Source organism: Copadichromis virginalis, linkage group LG2 (assembly GCF_057382275.1).
Source record: "Copadichromis virginalis isolate Kocher_CV1m ecotype Utaka linkage group LG2, C_Virginalis_male_GT1.1, whole genome shotgun sequence".
NCBI lineage: Eukaryota > Metazoa > Chordata > Actinopteri > Cichliformes > Cichlidae > Copadichromis > Copadichromis virginalis.
In genome coordinates, this window is record NC_140619.1 from 27,263,239 (window position 1) to 27,286,922 (window position 23,684).

A 23,684-nucleotide genomic window follows, 5' to 3' on the forward strand; every position below is an offset into this window, starting at 1 on the left:
GCTATTATTACCAAAAACTGTGCCTACAGTCAAGGGATCACCAGTGAAATTTAAACATTTGCACTCAAGTTAAAGGGCAAGTAGAATCACAACACGAGCATGACTCGCACTCTCACCCGAGCTGAGCTGGTGCACATCTTATCCACACATTCTCATTCAGTTGCGAGAGCTACTGTCTTGCCTGCTTTCCCTGTCTAACCCCCTCCATCTCTCAGTCTGTTCCTCCCAGCATTACCATGTGGTCTCAGTTGGCTGTCTGTCTATCCTGGCCTAATTTGCTTCCTCCCTACAATATATCTGAACTGCCCTCCTCCCTGTTATAGCCCCTCCAGACATGTTCTCAAAGTCAAATCAAAATAAATATTGGAACAATAAAGAATTTCTTTTATTGCCAAAGAAATATAACGTATGGAATCGTAATATATAAATTTACAATAAAGAGGGTGGCTAACAGCCAGTAAAAGTATTCAAATGAGACGAAGAGATAAGAGCAATGAAATATGTAGTCTGGAATATATTATACTGCACTACTATTATATTGATGTATTTCTTTCTAAGGCTCCATGTTTTTAACATATCTGCCTGTTTATCCCTTCCTGTGTCTTGCTGTCTGTCCCTTTGTGTGTCCATCTGTCTGTCTGAGTAACATTCAACCCACTGGCACCCCCAAAGTGCATTCAAATTCTGCACAACACTCCCGCCTGCAAAACAAGCATGGAGGCCAAGTTGCTGTGATTTACACCAGCCCACAATCAAGACTCAATTTTACAGACGGTGTTATTGCACTGTAAAGGGGAGTGCAAGCTTTCAATCACCTACCTGCTGTTGTTAGATAAAGGTGGGCATGTAAATAGAGTAAGCGAGTCCATGTAGGGGCTAAATCTTCCAGGTGGAACATAGCAATGGTGCTGAGGTAGAGCGCCTAGTGATAGCCTGTGAGAAGCAGCAGTCTGCTCTCCACCTATGGACTGTCTTGCGCCACTGCTGCCTCAGCCCTATCCCAATGATGAAAAATAGAACTGTGTGTTTCTGTCTTTTGGCGCTTTGAGACTTAGCTCTAATCAGAAGGAATACCTCCACCGAGAGTGTGCTCGCACACACTCAGACATGTACGCTCGCATCCATTAAATCAGTGCACACACAAACTTGCTTGCTGCCCAGCTCTAGAAGCAAACACTTATGAAGACAGCGAGCACATGCAGATACACGCAGACTTACCCCCACCCTTAGAGATGCTCGGGCTGTGCCAGAGAGCAGAGCTGAGCTCCACCTGCCTGGGTATTACCATTAATTCCATCGCACAGGCCTGACTGGATCCCTATCCAGCAAAGCCCTCAGCTCAGCTCAGGCAGCCTGGAGAGTGGCAAATCGACAGTGGGGGCAATTCACACACCATTTTCTCTATTCTGCCACTATCCTATTCTCTCTGATGTGGCAGAGAAGAGGAATCATGCCCCTTGAAGCCCATTTATGCAGAGATCTTTGGAATGCTACTGCTCAGCTTCTTTCCAAGATAAGCATTGCTGCTAATGGCTGATCCACACGGGCATCATTTGAGCCATTTCAAAGGGTAGGAGAGCCAGACTGGTACTGTCATCTTTATTTTTTTCTTTGTCCTTTCCTCTTGAGTGGCACAAAATAATTGGGAAGGCAAAACATGTAAAAACAGACTTCTTTTGAAAAAATTGTCAGGAATGGAGTGGAGAAAGGCTTTGAATTAGTTCACAGAGGCACTTTGACTCTTTCCTCATACAATGCCAGAGCAGGTCTGAAGGGTTTGTGCGCTGCAGTGTGTTTGTTCGTGGGCTGTCATCGAGCTTGCAGTGTGTTTGTACAGTTACCAGCTCTTAAACTCACGTCAAGGACAGCAGGCTTTATTGAAAGACTAAAGGGTTACTTCTCTTTCATTCTGGCAGCAAACAGCTGTCTGTGAGTCTTAGGGATGACAGCACCTCTACTGCTTTCCTCCTCTAAACTAGATCCTGGCCAGCTGTAGGGGGATTTGGCTAATAGCCTTTGTAGGTTTTTCACACTGTCTTTCTTTTCATTTAACTCAACCACTGGCTATCCCTGTGTTTCATTTCTCTATCCTCATGTATTTACACACTCTATCTACCCTGTTTCCAACATCATATTTAACACACATGCACAGCAGCCAGGAAGCAAGATGTCATCTTCACACAAAGGTCATTCCTCCCATTAAGTTTACTGTAGTCAATGTTCCTAATAGAGGCGCACACACTCACAAGCTTCTCCCTTTTACTCTATCCTATTTTCAGTTTTTTAATTTTATTTTATTTTAGTTACTTAGACATATCAGGTATGGAGAGCAATCACGTAGTCTAGTGCAGAGGTGTTTTAATACATATATGACAATATCATAAATATTTTAATAATTGGAATAATTTGGTTACAGACTGTCTCACTACTGTTCACTCACTGTTAGGTCCATAAATATTTGGACAATGATTCAAAGTTGGCAATTGTTCAATCCACAATGCGATTGAAGGGCAGACTTTCATCTTTAATTCAAGGGGTTTTTAACAAAAATATTCAATTAATTGTTCGCATTAACTGTGATCTTTCAGGCAAAAAGGTCAAGTGGGATTGTAAGATTGTAGAAATATTTCTACGTTAAGAAATTACACCACATCTAGCCAAGTCAGGAATCCTCTCTAGGAGGTAGGTGTATCATTGTATACAACCAAGAGATGCCTTCCAGAATAAAATACAGAATAAGAGGACCAGATTAGACTTTGCCAGAAAATATCTAAAAAAAAAAAAAGGAAAAAAGATAAGGTTAACTTGAGAAAGTGCAGAGAAGAAGAGAAACAGCTCATGATCTAAAGCAAAGCACATCATCTTCAAAGACAATATTATGGCAATGACATGTTTGGCTGCCACTGGAACCGGGTCACTAGTGTTTATGATGATGTGACTGCTGATGGAAGTAGCAGGATGAAGTATACAGTTCTGCCCTCTCTGCTCAGATTCAGCCTGAGAAATGCTGCAGAAATGATCAGACAGCCCTTCACAGTGCAAATACATAATGACCCAAAGCACACTGCAAAACCCAAGAGTTTCTCAAGACAACGAAATGTGAAATTCTTCAGTGGCTAAGTCAGTAACTGGATCTCGACCCAGTACAGAGCAGCTTTTAAGTCATTGAATACAAAACTGAATGCAGAGGAACCGACAAACAAGCAGCAGCCGGAGGAGGCTGCAGTAAAGGCCTGGCAGAGCATCTTAAAAGAGGGAACGCAGCACTTGGGAGTCACTGACTACAAAGGCTCTTGATCCAAATATTAAAAACAATCCTCATATTTAAAATTATATTAGTTCATCCAATTAATTTTGAGCCTTTGAAAACAGGCGACTCTGTATAAAAACTGCTGTAATTCCTAAACAGTTAATGCAATACATTTGTTAAATCCCTTAAATTAAAGCTGATAGTCTGCACTTCAGTCACAATCTTGACTGTTTGCTTTAAAACCACAGCGGTGGTGCACAGGGTCAAAAAAGGGAAAAAAGTATCAGTAAAGGACCTGACTGTATATTGTCAGTTTCATTATTCTGCAAAAAAAGACAACAGACAATAAACAAAGTTATTGATGAAGTTGACTGATGACATTATTGATGTGGTGCTGTGATGATATTTAGGTTGCCATGTGTTTTCTTTTTCTTTTTTTTCTCAACCACAATAGTCATGAAGGGAAAAATATGACACCGTGACAGCTCGACTTCAGCCCTTCCCATCCCTGTCTTATAGCAGATTATAAAAGCCCTACTGGCTCAACATTTATTAAATTTTTCAAATTTTATAAATGTTCCTCATTTAGCTGGCTTTTCTTAGCACAAAATAGAAAATTTGTAATTTGTCTCTGTGTGTTCACTCTTTTGAGCCTCTTATCTTTCCCATTGCCTAGCCACCCGCACTAGTTCATTAGCTTCGGTGTAAAGTGAATATTAGGAAACATTCAGTGACTTTCAGAATACCACCAGTGACACTGGCAATGAAACAATCCACTGTATAGTTTCTTGTAGTTGCTTTCCCTGTTTTAAAGATCCTCCCGAAATGTATCCGCGATATCCTGTTCTTAAATGCAAACATGCCAGTAATGGGCCTATCACGGGTGGACCGTGAAGCTTGACCTGACAAGAGCACTACAGTAGGCTGCGTGTCATGTCCTGCCACATCAGGACATTGTCACCTGTTCCCCCAAACCTCAGCCCTCACTTATAGCCGCTGACAGCCACCATGTTTCACCAAGTGTTGACACAGTGAATGCCACCGACACTTATCTCCACTTGCCTTTGTCCTGTCCTAGTCCGGAGTGTCAAGGCCAGTTCCGGGGCGCTTAACGTCAGATATATGACTGACTGCTTTCATTGGAGTGAGAAGCAAAAGGACAAAAAGGTGGAGGTACAGGTAGTGAGAGAAAATAAGATTGCAGAAAAAAGGAAGGAGTGCTCCAAACCCTCCTGGTGGGTTTCGCTTGCAGCAGCAATACTAAGGGGCTCAGCTCAGGCCTGAGTTATGCCTCCCATTGACACTCCAATCAGACCAGAGCCACTGTGAGGCAACCTATGAAAGGTTGTGCCCCTCAGTTGCTTTTTAAAGCTCATGCTATATATTTTTAACTCCGGCTGCACCTACCATCCAAACGGAAAACATTTGATTTATTCATTCATTAGGCAATTTTTTTCCCCACAGTGAGACATTTATTTGCTGTTTGTGTAATACGTGCTGGGAGTGTATGAGTGTCACTGTGTAGTAGCTGCTGCATGACACCACATCGTATTAAAATAAATGTGACAAAAGTGTACATACATTAGTTTTTTTCTCCCCCCGCTGAGTTCATTCTTCATTGCACATCAGCTTTCATCTACATTGCCATCAATCACGTTTTTTTGCCCATCTCCAAAACACAAGTTTGTTTTTGTCTTTCTGTAATATTCTGAGCTTGTTGTGCATGGAGTTCATATTGCAAATATACCAGCCTGTGCATTAATGAATAAATCTCTGTTTCTTTTCCGCCACAGCGCTGTGCTAAATTTTGATTCTAAGAATATGTGTGTTGATGTAATGATGTGTTTGCCCCCGGAGAAGCAGTGAATCAGGAAGCAGCTTTTTATTTTGAGGTAGCCACTTAGTCACCTGCTTCACTAGATTAGGCAATTAACCGTGACCAAGTAAACTCCGATCTGATTGGTTAAGAAGACTTAGTCATCGGCCCAGATGTATCCGTAAAGGATTATCATTTCTCACTGTAAACCAGAATCCGATTGGGATCTGTTGCGTACATATCTTCCTCTGACAACAGATGAGTGAGAGCCGTATATCACATCTATGTGACACCTCCCACATCAGATCAACTCAATGAATAGATTAGAACAAATGGAGCTCGAATGTTTTGTATCGCTCTCCCAAAGGGATTTAACTGTTGTCATGGAGACACGATGTGAATCAACAAAAGAGGTGACTGATAACATTGACATGACTAATCTCTTTTTTTTCTTATTTCTGCCCCCTGTTCCTTCTTCCTTTCTGCCATTCTCTTTGTATCTGTGGCCCATTTGTTTTGAATAGCTTGTGTAGGATATCGTTTTGCCTCTCTGAACCCCTCCTCCTCCTCCTCCTCCCTTCTCTGACTGTACTTTTCATGCCTTCTCACCCCATGCATCCCCTCCTCCTCTTGTCTAAGATAAGTGTGTGTACAGAGAAGTGTCAGCTATAAATCATATTTCACTGTGCAGCCTTCTCAGATACCAGCAAGATAAAGGAATCCATAAATAAGGCCACATCATATATAGTACAACTTATTGCTTTGCTTTAAAATGTAACAGGGCCATGAATAACCAAGGGAATAATGTAAAAAAAAAAAAAAAAGAAACAGGCTAAGTTCTCTTATAGAGGTTTACAAAAAAGGGTGTCTGGACAAAATGCATCTAAGTAGTTGTCTTCTGTGTTGAGCATGCTAATGTGTTGGGGTGCATAACGATGAGGAGCGCCTGCAGATCGATGCAGATTAGCCTGTTCAGGATGTGGTCTGCGATTAGCTGTTCTTGAGGATTTTGAATTTTGGCTCTCAGTCACCATAGCAACCAGAATACAATACCATCCTTTTAAATCCGAGCCCATTGCTTTCTTTCCTTTTTTTATTTCTCCTGCTCTCTTCTTAATATCCTTTCCATTTCTATCTGTATTCCTTTCCTTTCTTTTTTCCTTCCTTCCTTATAGTCTCTGTGTTTTTCTTTCTCCCTCTCTGTTCCGATGTCATCCACACTTTTTGCACTCCTGCTCCTTCTCATTCTCACCATTCTCAGGGCTTGTGGGGGGGACAAAAAGAAAGGCAGGGAGTTGGACAGAGACGGGGAGAAGGCGGGAGAAAAAACAGGGAGAGAGACAGGGGAGAGTCTGTGAGTGAAAGTGATACAAAGCAAGGGAGGGGGAAGGCAAGAAGCTGCACCGAATGCAGGGGGGAGCACGAGTGAAAATGAGAGTTTCTTGTCTTGTCTCCCAGCTCTAGCTAGCCAGTCAGTAATTCAGTCTATTCCTCAGACAGAGGCTTTTTTCATCCCTCTACCTCTGGATGTGCTTTATCTGGCTGGAGTGTCGCTCCAGCTGGGTATCAAAAACTGCTCCAGGAATAAAATAAACAGCATTTTGCCAAAAGTGAAGCAGAAATTTTAACTGCCTGCAATCCCAAGCAGGACTGTGCAAATAAATTGCGGCGGCATGATAGGCCTGTGTAAAAAGGAGGCGCGAGGTAGCATTGTGTAATTAGCCAGTGTGTTTTCCCTATCACTGTCAGGCCAGATTAGGCTTCTCTCTGCTTAGGAGATGTGTCAGAGTACCTCTCTCTTTATTCTCCCTAATGGCTTCCTGCATGTCTATATTAGGAAGTGGGTCTGCCTCCTGGGAGGCAATGCAAAACCAAATACAAGCCTAATAGTTTGGTTTATAGGAAGTAAATGACTCACCACGTTTTTAGATGAGATAGCTGATTGCTATAATAGAGCTGGACAGCAAAAAAAAAGCGTGGACAGTCATTTGTTTCTCGTACAGCTGATATGAAAAGAATAATGCTTCCAGTTCCATTATTAGGCCAGAAGACTGAATGAATACAGCTGGTATCTGGGAGGTGATCGTCAGCTTGTCTGTTTGTGACCACTATGTGCTATAACTTCTTTATCTGAATCTGCGCTGACCCTTGATCAGAGAGGATGGACGGCTTTGTGAATATGTTAATGATGGCCGCTCTTGCAGACATACGAGACACTGGGGCCAAGCCCGTGATGGTCTACATCCATGGAGGGTCCTACATGGAGGGGACAGGCAACATGATCGATGGGAGCGTGCTGGCCAGCTACGGAAATGTCATCGTTATCACTCTCAACTACCGCGTTGGAGTCCTCGGTAAGCATCCTTTCCTCTCTCTGTTTTTTTTTTATTTCCTTCACCTTATTCTTCAAGGACATTTTCTGGGGCAGCTTTGCAGGCCACCTAGCTTAGAAGTAATGAGCTCTGCTGATTGCCACATACACTCTAAATAAGGCTGAAAGAGAGAGAGAGAGAGAGAAAAGCAGGACTGTAAATACATGGACTGGCTTGTTGATGTAGTGCTCATGTATCAAAATCACAGTAATTGAGTGTGCTGCATAATGTGGGTTTGTTGTTGTGACTGGGGTTTAGAATAAATTAAGAAATTATTGAAATGAAGTAGAAAAAATGATAAGATGGGCGTGATGCTGGAAGGATAGAGGAGTGCGGAAGAGTGTGCTGGAGAGAAAGAGAGGTTCTCTCTGAGTTGCGGTTGGTTGCATTGACTCATGCAGCTGAATCCCCTTTCAGACACTTGTGCATGTGTGTGTATGTGTAAGCCTGTGTGTGTGTGAGAGAGAGAGAGAGAGAGAGAGAGAGTGAGAGAGGGAAGGGAGAAGCTGAGAAAGAAAGAGTGAGAGAGCAAAAAGGAGAGACAGAGAGCTCCATGGAAACAGCTGCAGCAACACAAAATGGAGTTTGTTAGTGCACTACCCGAGCTTTGTACCTTTTCCATCCATCTCTCTGACACAGTTGATTTCCCTCCTCACTTATTTTTTTTTTTTTTACATTTAGAGTGGATGTGGCCTGACTACAAACAATTTGAATATAAAATGAAATTTCCATGTTGCTGAATTTCTTTAGAATATTGCTTCCGATTTTATCGAACTTGTTGGCAGCTGTTAGCATAAAGGATATAGCTGCTTTATTCTGTGTTTCCTATTGTCAGTAAATCCCATGAAAAGACAAAAACCCATACTTCCTCAGTGCTTTCAGACTTCACTGCCCTATCAGCCCAAACCCAGTTGCTTCCAACGTACTCTGAATATTTAAAAACATTTTATTTTCAGGCACAATTTAAAACAAGCCCGAGAAACTTAGTCACCACCAGTAAAAGGGGCAAAAATGGGGTGCTGGAATGAAGTGATTGAGCAATGCAGATAAACACCAAAAGCACAGTAAAACAGCAAAATCTAAAGATCACTAACATTATACAACATTAGCAACCGTTGCCATTACACACTGAGCTGGCCTGTAGCAGAGCACGTGATTGCATTTAGCTGAGCATTTTGTGTATTAGCTTTCGGAGCTGCTGTAGCGTGTGCAGGATTAACTCACAAAAAAACAAAAACTGTCCAATGAATTATCATAATAAATGCATGCAACTCAGGAGGAAATGGCTTGGTGAATGTATTTATAGTTAGAGAATAACAATGTGCAATTATGGATTTATTTATATAAGATGTGGATATAGGCATTATTCTGCTTTATTAGCTTTTTGGCTCCAGAAGAGACTGTTTTCAGATGGTTGGGATGCTAGCCAATGCTAGCAGGCTTGGTTAGTGTTGGGTGTAACACATTCCAAATATTTTTCAGTAAGGCAATAATGTAACATTACTGTACTAAAATAAGTAATTACATTACAGTTACAATTAGGTATTACTTTCAGAAATACTCTATATTTATCTGTACACTGTGAATAGAAGGAAAAAACAAACAAATAAATATCTTTTTCTTTGTCTGCATGTTTGCGCTACAGTCAGCTGATTTCATCTCGTATACTGGGAGGAAGAAAACGGTTTAGCGATCTACAGCCTTTGAAAAATGGAAATATAGACATTACTTTTATTTTTATTACACAAAAGGACAAAAGTGCTGTTGTGAAATGCAAACTGTGTCCGGGACGGAGCCAACTGCTACACTGCTAACACAACTGTGGCTCTCGGCAAGCATCTGCACAGACAGCATGCTAACACAAAGCTAGCAAAGAGCCCAGAGTAAATGGTGAATAGACTGGGTTTTGTACAGCACTTTTCTACTCTACTCAACCACTCTAAGGACTTTGTACAATCTCGCATTCACTCAGTCACACAAACATTCATACATTGAATATGTGTGTGACTTTTTTCTTCATCTAAGTGCTTTCTATCTAAAGTTCACATCTAGACTGAGTGTAGCTTTAGCAACACCTGAGCTCATCGGCCAGACCCTGAATTTGAACCAATACCAAAGCCAGTGATGAGCAGTGAGGCTTGCAGCTTTGTCACCTCCATTTCCACCTGTATGTGTTTCTACAGTAGCATCACAATGCCTTAAAAGCCTTTTTTTTTTTACTTTGTAAGTGTTGTGTTCATATGTAAAAACTAAAAGTGAGATCATCTGTGTCCTCATTAGGATAGACATTTGCAGGATAGACTTTTAATTATGTGACAGTGCCTTTCAGGTTAGTTTATGGAGTAACACCAAAGTACAGTAACAATAACATAAAGTAACAAAGTTGAGTGCAGTATTACTTTTATGAAAAGTAATAAGTAATGTGTAATAAATTACTTTTTTGAGTAACAACCCCAATTGCACAATGTAAAAAGTCATCCTTCATACATATTTGACATATAAATTGCTGGGTGGTCCAGATAGAGGCTAATCATATAGATTAATGTATTTCTACTTTGGTAAACAATTTGCATCACACTGGTTTCTCCAATCCACTGTGATTCTCTCCTAAAGTGATGGACAACTGGAAATGAAGGGAGATACTACTGAGTCTGTTTGAGGGCAGCTGGAGCTGTACAATTCAACTAGTGTTGACTTTTTTCTCTTGTTTAAACAACTAGCAAATAAATCATCGTCCCTAGTTCATGGTAAGTTGTGAGAATATGTTACTGTAACTTGTTTATTGGTTGCACTAGTCCTTATACCCATGACTGCTAGGGCTGAATATTCACAGGTTGACACTGAATTAATGTGGTAAGGTGAGGTGAAATGAAACTTTGCTTCACTTTTGGTGTGAACGTACATTAAACTGTATGAGTGCATATGTACATATATGGTTACAGCCATAGATACCTTTGATTAGTGCTAAGAAACATTGTCTTTCATTCTCCAAACTGAAGCACGGATCTCTTGAACACACTGTTAACATTTAAAAAGTCACATCAAGACATGCTATCAGTCAGTATATTAAAATTTTAAAAATTCCATAGCCACCTGTGTAATGGTCAGAGAATCTGATCAAGTCTCTAATAGTGATACTTTCATTCAGACTGCATAATTTAAACTGTGGAAAGAAAAAACATCTCCATCAGCAGCTCATGAGGTTGTATCTTGGGAATGCCTATAACAGTTAACAGTCGTTGAAAAATAAACTCCTCCCAGCTCTACAACCTGTGATGAGCTGTCACATGTGATTTATTTTTCAAAAGGGCAACAGACATGTGGGATGAAAACGACTGAGCTACAGTACATCATGATTTGGGTTGTCAGGCAAATAAATTGTTAGCAGGATCAATTCATGATTGCTCGTAGTAGCCTTCATGACACTTGTTTTCAACAGTAAAAATATAGGATGTCACCGGTTTTATATATTAAAAAAACTGTCTGCCTCACCTTGGTGCTCAAAGAATCCAACACATTAAGAGCAGGAGGGTGACTGCTTTATCCTCCAGGACATTCGGATGCTGAATCACAGAAACTGCATTCATCTTAGACTCTCTTTTTGATGGAGATCACAGAGCCACGGCCTATCGATTTTATCATCAGGATTGCTCACCTTGAATACTGTGTGTTTTCCTCTGTCATTTTTTTCCCCAAGTATCATTTTGAGCATTGTAATCAGCCTTCGGGGTGGTAAGATAGTCAGAGGACTGGCTTAGCATGCTGCCTCATGCTCCTGCCCCTGGTTAAACCTGAGCACGTAAGCCCAATACAGATTCTTGTTCATATTTCTTTCATGGCACTTCAATTATGAGTCAGATGTTTCTTCTCTCACTGCCACATTTCAGTAAATGTCATTCTACATGCGTGCACACACACCCTTATACACCACATACAAATACTCGTGAACACCCATGAGCACATTCACACGCATACTACCGGCCACATTAAAACACACACGCATGCACACACTATGAGTGCAGGCATTGGGACAAAGCAACAGCAACCCCCACACACATATACTGATGTTGTTTGGCAGCTTGCACAAACGCACACACTCCAAAATGCAGTTCACAAAGCTCCCCAACAGCCATTCTGAGCAATGAGCGGAGAAGAAGCGATGCATGTAGTTGAGCGATAATGTCCATCACTGTAGCATGGCCTGATAATCTCCCTACGGTACGGCTTTAAACTGTTATTACCGACACACTCATATAAACCAAATAAAACCAGGGCCAGAGAGAAATCGCACCATGACAGACCAATTAACACTATGCTGTCTGCATATATTCGGCCATAAAGTACAAATTGTAATACTCAGAGTGTGAGAATTCATAATTACATGATTTTATTTCTATTTGTTTGCATTTTTATATAGAAAATGAGTGTCGTTAACAGTGTCAGCCCTAATCTACCCTAAACTGTATTAAATGGAGGGGATTAACTGCTTGTTTTGAATACAGTGAACTGCAGGCTTTAACAGCTAGATAATATATGGTCATATATGGTCATCTGACATGGGTGGGTGGGGGGAGTCTGTTCGAGCTGTGATAGGGCGAAAAGGCAGGGTACAGGTGGCCAGTGCATTGCAAGGCCAATACGTAGAGACAGGAAACCATCCTACGCCTACAGCCGTGGATTGGAGGTCTCTGAGCTGTGGGAGGAAGCCAGAGTACTCTGATAGAAAACGTGCAAACTCCACACAGAAAGGCTCCAGCCGGGCCTGTGTCTCCTCGTTGTGAGACGACTAAACCACCGCAACACCTATAAATGAAGAATAAATAAATCATTAAAACGGTAAATATTTGCTTTGTTAAAATTAAATAAAAAAAGAAAGCTGTTTTAATTAGGCTGCTTAAAGGGATGAGCGAATTAGACGAGATGATTTTTAAAGTGAAAACAGACAAGGCAACTCAAAGTACAATTTCTGACACTAATACAGCTCTCCCTCCGTCCCTAGGCAGCCTGAATAGTACATTAATAATGCAGTAAACACCTTTGAAATACACACAACAATCTGAATATTTAAATCGTTTTAGAGAGGAAAAAAAATACACTTAAACTATTAGGCAACAACAGACACCACTAATGCGTCTGCTCAGAGGATTTCATTTAGACGCGGAAAAACATTTTAATAGCAAGATTTCAATAAACTGAACAGCACCAAGCAATGTTAAATGTCAGTGATGAATGTTTTATTTATCCGTTCATCGATCCATCCATTTTCTGCTGCTTATCCAGGTCCGGGTGACAGGGGCAGGCGTCTAAGCAGAGATGTCCAGATACCACATCCTGTTCCTCCGCTTGTATACGTGAGGCATTACCAAGCCAGCCAACAGACATAATCTTTCTGGCATGTCATGTGTCTCCCTCCCTCAGGGGTCTCCACCCAGGAGGGCATGCCCGAAACACCTCAACCGGGAGCTCAGAGGAGCATTGGCTCTATTCTGCTTTGAATCACTGAGCGTCTAAGACTGAGCATAGACACCTGGCTGTAAATGTGATCTTGTTGTTTTAATCATTACCGACTGTATAGCTTGTGACCATAGGAGTGACTCGGATTGCCTGGTGTCATTTTCATCTCCACAGTGGGTTCTGTCTTCCACTCAACCTGTCTGACAGTTTCCCCCTCTGCTCTGCCCCCACTTGTGAACAAGACCCGAGATGATTAATACTTTTGTTATGTTTTTTTTTCTTTAATTTCATTTTCTTTAGACCGTTTTTACTCAAATGGAGAAAAATTATTGAGAGATGCTCAGTGTGTATGAAATTTAGATTAATGCATTTGGTGTTTTCCACAAGAGCGACCACAGTGGATTAAATGTGGTTTTATGATATGCAAATAGCTGCTGAAGTGAAACAGAAAAAAAAGAGAGAGAGAAAAAGAAACTGAGACTCAGGTGAAGTACTGGAAGAAGGAAGAGATGAACATGATGGAGGAGAGATGTACAGATTCATTTCAGATACCATGATGTGCTGAATTGCCACCAAGCCCGGTCCAATTAAAGAGGAATCTTCTGAGCTTCCAGTGCTGTTCTCTCATCCCCCTGTAGCTATTAGCCCTACGCTGCTGTAATGGTAATTATTGCTTCAAAGGGTGGACCACAATACTTCTGAGGCCCCATTTTTAAACTTTTACGATTCAACCTTTTGCTGTTAAGATGAACGAGAAATAATTTCAGATTTAATCTTTAATTACACATTGACCCACGCGGTGCGATTATCGCCGGATGAGATAACGAGCGTGGAGTTTTACACCGTCTGTGCTGTCCTGTTAGGGTTCGCTTGGGTCAGAGGCTCAAGGAGCTTTGTTTGTTTACTAAAGAGGACCAGTGTTTGGATTTCTTCTCATTGATCTGTATTTGTGTGTGACAAAGAGAGAGACGTGCGCGCGTGTGCCTCAAAATGCCCACATGTATGTGTAGGTTGGTTTTCGGAGAGGGGGTGGCGCACGTGCACGTGCCTAGTTGCTGCTCCTCTCTAATGATGTGTAATGAGTCCCAGTCAGAGGGGAGTATCTTGTATCACTGCTCTTTACAAATATAATTACTCACTGGCTCTCCAGAGCATGTCAATTTCCCAGTCTGTTGGGGGTGGTGGTGGTGGGTTTGGTGTGGGGGGGCTTAATTACTAGTTTCCAAATGCATTAAAAATTAACAAAGGCCGCCTCTCTTGCCAAAACCCAAGGTGAGATTCATCCTCTCGGCCGTATGCTCTGAAAAGGAGAACGGTCAAGTACGGCGCGTACTTGCAGACGCCTTTCACCTCTGATGGGGTTTATATGCGACCTTTGATTTCTATCTTCCATATCTCTGCCATCACAGTCATTTTACTTCACAATCACCTCTGCTTCGGACTGTCACCTCTAGTGAAGTTATTTAGGCCTTCAAAAGTATAGTTTTAGATCCAATCACAATAACCTCAGCCTACAGCATGAGAGTATGTGAAAGCGCTCTCAGCACTGAGGCGGCAGTGTGGTGATTTAGCATTGATTTGCTGAATTGCCAGGGTTATTCTGTGTTTGGTAAGTGACTCTGTCTTTCTCTGTTATGTCCCTCTCCTAAACTAAAGATAGTGACTGTTGGTAATTCAGCCAGGGATTTGGGGAGCAGAGGATATTTGTGTCTGTGTGTGAACGATATTGCAGAGCAAAATATAGTCCATTGCACGAGTTTGTGTAGTCGTTTTTCATTACAGAATAACTGCTGAGCTCCACTGAGAGTTGTGAAGCACCCAGTGTGCTCATGGCCTTCTGACCCAAACACTGTACTCCGCTGGATGTTGATTCAGTAGTAATACTACACGATGTCATCTGAGCACTTCTTGTCTGTGCTATAAAAGCAGTTGCCCTTTTTTATACTCGCTGAAAGTACTTTGCAGCCACAAATGCTTCTCTAAGTGTTACATCATTTATACATTTATTATTATACTGTATAATATCCATTTGCATATAAGATACATTGCAGCAACAGGCTTTGCTGTGGTTAGCACTGTGTGCTCAGAAAAAAGAGGTCCTTGGTTGGCTGGAGCCTTTCTGCATGGAGTTTTCATGCACCAGGCTTAATCTCAAAGTCCAAAAACAGGCTTGTTAGGTTAAATGGTGATTCTAAATTGGCTGTAGATGTGGATGGCTCTCGCCGTTTGACATCCACACCTGCGCCACCAACTCAACACAGCTAAGAAAATTAATAATTGCAGGATAAGATGCATTTTATAGTTTTATTGTATTGGAAAAGAGCTCTGTTTAAAACGTTTATACAATGCCGAGCTGCTGACATTGTCGTGGGGTTTTAACAAGCGCAACGTATAATTAGTAACTGCAACTCCCTAATAAAATGTTGTGAAGTGAAAGTAAAACATACAGACAGATAGACAGCTATATTAAAGACATAAGCATAAAGACTACATTTGCGTCTTGCAGAGGCTAAGATTGCATATTAGACCAATGCTGCTTCTGTGCTTCTTGGATGACTTTCCACTCAGTGTGCGGACGTGTAAAGTGATTAAGTGTAAGCAAAATAATCTGTATTTGCTTCAACAATTTTATTTTAGCTCTTTATGATTAAACAGAACCCTTATCATTATTTTTTAAACCTACTAGTTCACGTCGATTATATAATCCGTGTAGCTGCGTCTCATTTGTTACATCCCTCGTCTGGGACCCCGCCCCCTGGAAAAAAAAATCTTTCTGAGTTACTACGGAGTAAAACTCAACATGACAACCTCCTGTGTGGTTTATTGACTTAAAACAAACCCTTCCCATAACACGGGGCTCCCTCAGTACATGTTCCTAGTCTCAGTCATTTTGGTTAGCATCTGATATATGAGCTCAGCACAGAGGAGAGGAATTCTCCAACAGTAGGTGGAAGAAAAAGAGAAGGCAGAGTGAGTTCTCTTTGTCTTTTGTTATCGGGAGGAGAGCTGAGATGGATATTTACTTGTTTTCATAGCCATTTGGATGAATCCATCCAAATTAAGCAGAGAACAAAAACATTTATTCATCCTATTAATGTCAGGGAGTGAGGGATTGAAGTAATGGTTTTCATGCTCCAGTATGCAGCAGCTTGTTGATGCTGCTCTCCTACAAATCACTGCCAGGAAATTAACTCTTAAGCCGCTCTTACTAGACACACTGCTACAAACGTCTGGCTTTTGCAAGAAAGGGCCACGACGGGAGCCTATTGTTTCTCAATGTTTTTCCAGAAGTTGTTTCCTCTGTAGCTTCAAACTTGAAAAATATTGATTAAAACTAAAAGGGGATCATGCTGAGCAGGACTGAAATAATAATAAGCCCATAGAAATAATGGTGCATTTATGTAAAACGGCATTTTCACAGCAGGACCGAGATTCTTCTTTGTGTGTGATGAGTTTGGAAGACACCGCAGCTCTTTTAAATGTGTGATGTTATTAACTTTTTTTTTTTAATAAATTGCTTTTTGGTTGTGAGAAGGAAAAAAACGTAATTGATTTCATTTGAAATATACATCCTAGGTTGAAGCACAGAATTGGGCTTTAATTGGTACATATTGCATGCAGGGTGTGTCATTTCCAAATGCTGCAGGCTTCCCTGATAAAAAAGATTTAGTCCATTGTTGAGGGAGGCAAACCAATCAAGGCTAATTTTGTTTTCACACACTGATGGCAGAGACGAAAAGCCAAAACCTGCAAATGAATTTCCTCACACTTTTGCCTTTGTGAGGTATTTTTTGCAGGAATGTAAAACCAGACAAACATGAAACAGCTTCAACCAGTCAAAATGTCTTTTTTTAATACACAGCAGACCGTTTTGCTCTTCAGCAGGAAAAGTGCGTGTGCAGTAGGTAGAACACAAATGAATTTATTTCATTTGGGATTTTTTTACAGGGCTGCTTTGAAAATGTTTGCATTGGAAGTCTGGCTTCCTATCGTGGCTTCCTGGGAACTATTTACAATACAGCCTTTATTTTGTAGTAGCCATTGAAATGGAAATTAAATCTATTTTCTCTCTGTCTACATTACTGATATCAGCTTCACTGTTAGCTCACCACCTTCCTGTTGTCCTGTTAAGGTGTAATAAGTTTGTAAAAATACAAATCTAAACATATTTGATTTCCTTAAAATCAACTTATTAGCAAAAGCAAAAGATGGCTTTTTTGTCTAGAAGATGTTAAGGTTGACAACAGTCATTTATCAAAAGCATTTTGGGGGAATGGCGACCTCCTGGTGAAGTTGTCAGATTACATTTAGTCATTTTTTTTGCCAAATACAAAAACTACAAAAAAAACGTTGCAAGAAGAACAGAATAATTGTTCAGCGTTACTTTGTATTGTTTTATTTTATTGTTGCTATCGACTGCACCCAGTTGGACAACCCCCATTCCTTTATTTTGTAATGATCCCAAAGGCTGTAAGCACATTCATCAAGCAGCCACTAACACCCACTGGTGCAGGGCTTGTGGAGATGATTGGCCTTTACTCTCTGTCACCTAACCTTTTAAAAACAAAAGCGTTAATTATGGCTGCTTATTAACAAATATTCACATTCTTACATGCTAGTATAGAAAGTTACCTGGCTAATGTGGTATTTTTCAGGTTCTGAAAAGCAGGTCGAGTGCTGCATAATGAATAAAAAACCAAACCTGACATTCCTACCCTTTCCGATTGATAGTATTAGAATTATTTTGTCGTGTTATTTCTGCATTGAAGTGTGAATAAGGTGGCACTTTGTTTTTTATTTTTTAGCAAAAAACTCTTTGAGTGCTAGTTTTGCAAACATGCGACTTACTCTTTTTTGTCGTACACGTGCACTCAAAAAATTAAAGGAACACTTTTTAATCAGAGTATATCATCAAGTCAATTCAACTTCTGTGATATTGATCTGGTGAGTTAAGTAGCAGAAGGGGTTGTTAATCAGTTTTAGCTGCTTTGGTGTTAATGGAATTAACAAAAACTATGACACAATCCCGAGAACAGCAATGCTTTTACAGGTGGAGTCCACTGACTTTCTCCCCTCCTCATTTTTTTCTGACTGTTTTGCATTTGGCAGGGGTCAGTGCCACTACTGGTAGCATGAGGCAAATCCTGAAGCCTACACAGGTTGTATAGGTAGTCGAACTCCTCTAGGACGGCACATCAATACGTGTCTTTGCTAGAAGGTTTGCTGTGTCTCCCAGTACAGTCTCAAAAGCATGGAGGAGATTCCAGGAGATAGCCATTTATTTTAAAAGAGCTGGACATGGCCTTGACTCATCAGCAGGACAAGTGTAAAATGATGTGGCATCGTTTTGTTTCTAACACATCATCCATCCTTTCTCAGTATCGATATCCAGCAGGATTTTTTTTTCTCCATTGATATCCAATATGTTTCAAGTTGTTCAAGGTGTTCCAATATGCATTATCATTTTCACCTCTTGCATTTTTCTTGTTATGTACTTTATTTAAGTACCAATAGTTAACTACTCATTAACTAGATTTCTAACTTTGGTAGGTCATCCTATTCAGAGATGAAAGAGGTGGTAGTATCAACAACACACATCAAAGGTTCTTCTACACAGTACGGCGTTCGTGTCTAGCATTTCTGACAAGACATCAGTTTTACATGGAGGCACAAAACATGACAGTTTCCATGTTTCACATTGTAAGACTTCTTTTCTTTCACATACAGCTGCTATCTGATAAATCTGACCACAGAAATAGTTTCTTTCTCCTTCTTCTTTTCACCTTTGGTCAGCAAGTGTTTGCCAGAGTTTTATGGGATATGACTCACTTTGAACTTTGATTCAGAACCTTCAATTTTTGTCATTTTCGAATCAGCACTCTCGTGTTAAAGGGCATTTATTATTATTAGCCCTTTATTTATCCAGGTAAAAAATCTCATTGAGATTAAAAATCTCATTTTCAAGAGAGACCTGGCATCATGGCAGGTCTCTCTGCCATGATGCCAGAGAGACCTTCATCCCAGCACAAATCGAAACAGGAACAACGCTCATTAAAGAGCTTGTGCATGAGTAGCCTGCTTTCCAGAGCCTTTTATTTAAGTTGAACCAACAGGTCTGAGTCATTATAGTAGATTTGTATAAAGATGTACTACACTAGATTAACAAATACTGTGCAAACAAATGTTCTCTTTCTAACTTGAAATCAGATTCCTGATGTATTGTTAATGAGAGTTTGTCCTTTTTCTTCATCCCAGCACAAATCGAAGCAGGAACAAAGCTCATTATGTTTCATAAGCATGACATTTCGGAAAACTGTGACATTAAGAAATCAATTTCTATGGTACAGTAATGCGTTTCACTATGCAAAACAACCTTTGCTGTAGCACTTTCCAGAGATGAAAACATGTTTAGATGATTGCAGCACTCTCGCCAAAACAGTAAATATGCATTACAAAGACATCAAAGAGCTAACCCGACAATTGCTTTCATCTGGTCAAGGGGTCCTCTGTAGCATCTCATGTAAAAATGGAGCACTTCACCCAAAGATGGCAATATGAAGTGCACAGATGGAACAACAGTTCACTGGGAGAAAATGTCAACCTTGTGTCAGTCTTTGTGGTTGAGATGCTTTATTGCTGGAGGTTTGACCTTTTCTATTAGTGATGGAGCATGTTCTTCTTGAAGCTTTTATTTGCATCCTGAACACGGGTAAACATTATCCCCATTCTGTCTAACAGCATTCAAAAATTAGAGTTTCTGCAGGCAGAGATTTGAGTGGTTTCTCAAAGACAGAAGACTAATATTTACCGAGCTGCTATCGCACCCATTCTGACGTGACATGGTAGAGCAACAAGAGATGACATTTCCATTTCCACTTCAGCACAATCTGGCCCAACACAGAATCAGGGCCAGGGCTCCAATTTCCAGGTATCTGGATCTATCACTGCCAATTTTTTTGTTTTAAAATGATCTTTACATTTAGTGCATGTGAGTGTGAGACTCAAATAAAGAGGCAATTTATAATACATTGCACACACAATAGCAGGGGCTGTCCCTGCTTTTTCTTTCATTCTTTTTTGTTTTGTTTTTGTTTTATTTTTGTGGCAAAAGGTCATTAAATCACAAAAAATATGCATTTCAGAATTCCGTGTGAATCCCTAACCTTTCAGCTTTTCTTTCAGAACCACATGACCTTTTAATCGCCATACCTGTGAATCCCAAAATATATCCACACCATCCTGTAGTGCTTGGGGTGGCTGTTAACAAATCAGAAGATTGGTGATTCCATCCCTGGCTGCTCTAGTCTACATGTCAAATACCCTTGGGCAAGATACTAACCAAGTTGCTCTCCAGTGCGTCTACTGGAGTGTGAATGTTACACAGAAAGCACTTAAACATAGAAAAAACATGCTTGTATGAATTGGTGTGAATGACAGAAGTGTATAAAGTGCTTTGTCCTCAGGTACAGTAGAAAGGTCCTTTATAAGAACCAGTCCATTTACAAGCCTTTGACTTTGTGGGAACTGCTGGCATGTAGACTGATATATTGCTCAACAGCTGCAAAATGACCTTGGTTTCTCAAGGATATAAATTAAAGTTTGTCTCACTGAATACCATATCACCTTATATCATCATATCATGAACCATATAGTTTTAACTGATGTGTTACCGTGCTCATTCTGTCAAACTAAACCCCATAAACTCAAAAAAACAGAAGTTTCAAAGCATGTGTGAAAAAAAATGTCTAGAAGCTAATAACCAGTATGTGGATTAGCGTGTACTTCTAAATAATGCAAACCACTTTGCTGAGAGACAGCTTTTTCCATCAGGCCATCAGACTGCTGAACACGTCATAGACACCTCAGCTTCACTACTGGAACTTCAACATTATGCACTCCACACTGTATATAAATGCCACTTGTTTTGCACATATTCAACTCTGTATATTTTATATATTTTATTATTATTATTATTATTTTATTTTATTTTTTTACTATTTAATTTGTAAAAATGTGTATACATACACACACACACACACACACACACACACACACACACACACACACGTAGGAAAATATTTAGTATACACATTCAGAAATGCATACACTATTATATATTGTACATATATTTATTAGTTTCAGGTTGGCCATTCTTGTATTTTGCTCGTTTGTGTTGTTGTGTTTGCACATCTCTGTTGCTTGTGGGGCTCGCACACAAGAATTTCACTCGCATGTGCTGTGCCAGTGTGCCTGCACATGTGATGTGACAATAAAAAGTGATTTGATTTGATTTGATTTGATTTGATTTCCACAGCTGGGGTGAATTCAGTGGCAGAAAATAGCACAGTAAAAACAATGCATTCTGTATGGGATCTGCAAATTACTGCTGTGTTTCTCCGCTGAGATATTGACACAGGGTCTAAAAATCAATTAAATGAAAACAGCATATATCGTGGTATGAATTCTTTGAACAAATCTCATTCCATCACAAGATGACACCGCCACCATATATTCAATACCTGAAGGTGAATATTTGTATTTCTCAGACTTTTATAACTTTAGTCTATTCCCAACTTGTATTGGGCTCCTTGTTTATGCTGCCTGAAAGATCTATCTGTGGTGATTCATTGCTTGAATGCTTTGTTTTCCTTTATGCTCTACTCTAGGAGGGAGTATGGGGGCTCCTAATGGCAGCACAGCTTTTCTTCTTAGTGCATTTGTCCTTGAGGGATTTTTAACATCACAACCTAAAACACACAGGCACTTCTTCTTCCTCAGGGCAAAATACGCACAGGTAACTGCCTTATCGAACACAAGCCGGCATGTACACCTTCCAGATGAGCCCAGTGCAGCATGTTTGATCATTCAGAGAAGAAATAAAGTATGTGTGAAGCTAAACCTCCCTTCTCTTTCATTTGTTTCCTCCCTCTTTAGCAGTATTGTGCAATGAGGATTACAGGAATCGAAACGGGTTAACATCTGTCCATCATCTGGTTTGCCCATTGACAGAAATGATGTGTGTAAAAAGATATATATTGGTCGGGCAGGTAGAAGTACTTGCTTCTTGTCTTGTAGACACATTAATCATAGCAGCGGCCAAGTCTAACCACCAAGGTCAGCAGTCCTAGCTCATGTGGGAAATACTCCCCACAGCTTTCATCACAAAGGGCTGCTGCAGAGGGCCTAACAGAGGCAGGAGTTTGAAAAGAGTGAGGAGCAGGATGTTGAACTGACAAGGTTAAAGTAGGTGGTGAAGAACAGGGAGAATACGGCTGAATTAGTGATGACCTTGTGGGTGTGTTAAGCAAAGTGTGGCATTTGATGCTGTAGTGAAAGAGATTGCTAAGCAAAGGTAGGTGGACATTTTGGAATAATGGATTAAAGTGGGCAGTATAGCTGTTGGGAGGGTAGCAAATTAACACTGTGCCACTGGTACAGTGGGTGGAACCACCAATCAGGGGGAGGAAGGTTGAGAGGGACAGCATGTGAGCAAGGTCTAGCAACAATGCTTTTAATCACACCCCTCAAGTTGGAGTTTTCTATGATTAGAATCTGACGGAGGTGAGAATTACATCTCTTTGGGAAAAATCATGGCTGCTTGGACCTTTGAGAGAGATTACAACTGATAAAGCTGCTGTTAATTTAGAGCCAGGTATCCAGTGTAACCCACACACTTAAAAAATCCAGGGAAGGATTATAATAAGTAAATAGGTGACAATATATCCATGACAGGGTTTATTACATCAGTTAAGTTCATTCCTCCTATGAGGCCTGATTTTATAGGGTCTTATCAGGTTTTGAATGTGTGGTAACCCAGAGAGGGTTTATCAAATGTGTGGGAGGGTATTTCTGCAAACTGAAGAGAATACAGTCGTTTTCTCCTGCCATGTGAAACAGAGGTGCAGTATATTCTTAAATTCTGTAGTCAAAGCAGTGCTGGCAACAGTCCACTTCAGTCCAGTTTCTACTCCCTCACTATTTAGGAAACCTGGTTGTTATAAATTTGATCCATGAGGGATTTTCCTATATAACCTTTGCCCATCCATTCTTTTCAAACCCCGTAAAGGTGGAGATACTCTGGAAGTGCTTTCTTATTGTAATCCAGCCTACAATGATTTCTCTATGCCTTACCTGTATGAAGGCCCATTGCTTATGTAATTTGTGCCATGTTTTTATGTAGGGAGTGAGGATATACACTATACACTATTTCTGTGTCTGTAACAATTACATATTACACATAATAAATATCTTTTGCTTTCTGTCTTCTCTATTTTGTTTTCTCTTTCTCTCTTGTTTTTTTTTAATAGGTAGAAAAACAGCATTGTGCTTCTATGTATGGCCTGAATGACCAATGTATGTTTAGGATGTTTTGAAATATGAGCTAATTGTGAATGTGAAAGGGATGATATCTAGTGGAGAAGACTTACTTACAGTATGCAGATCAATACAGTAGCATTAGAAGTCCTCATGTAGGCTATGCAACTAAAATCATTCAAAACACAGACCTCCATGTGCACTCCTACACTCAGTACCTGCAAAATATTACTTAGAATAAAAAGACTAGTGCAGACTTCAATTACGTATTTGCTTTAAATTCATTACATAATTATCATCAATGAAAACATGTACAAGAAGTACGCCGTTTGACTTGTTCTTTATATATTTTTTTAATGACATCAGTACTCAAAAATGGAAAAGGCTTCATAAGTTTGCAACAACCCAGGTAACACCTGATATCCCAGCGTGACTTCACAGTGTTTCAAAGAGATGCCAGAAATGCTGGGCTTTGAAA

The 23,684-nt window shown here is 40.3% G+C and overlaps 1 protein-coding gene across 4 annotated transcripts in view; it reads left to right on the forward strand.

The window, feature by feature from the left end:
- Nucleotides 1-23,684, forward strand: part of nlgn3a (neuroligin 3a) — a 133,152-nt gene that overhangs the window by 38,222 nt on the left and 71,246 nt on the right. For all 4 annotated transcript variants that reach the window (XM_085476418.1, XM_085476428.1, XM_085476437.1 and 1 more), the window contains one exon: nt 7,271-7,420. In XM_085476418.1, the coding sequence (XP_085332544.1) occupies nt 7,271-7,420 (150 nt within the window). The remainder of the gene's footprint in view (nt 1-7,270; nt 7,421-23,684) is intronic.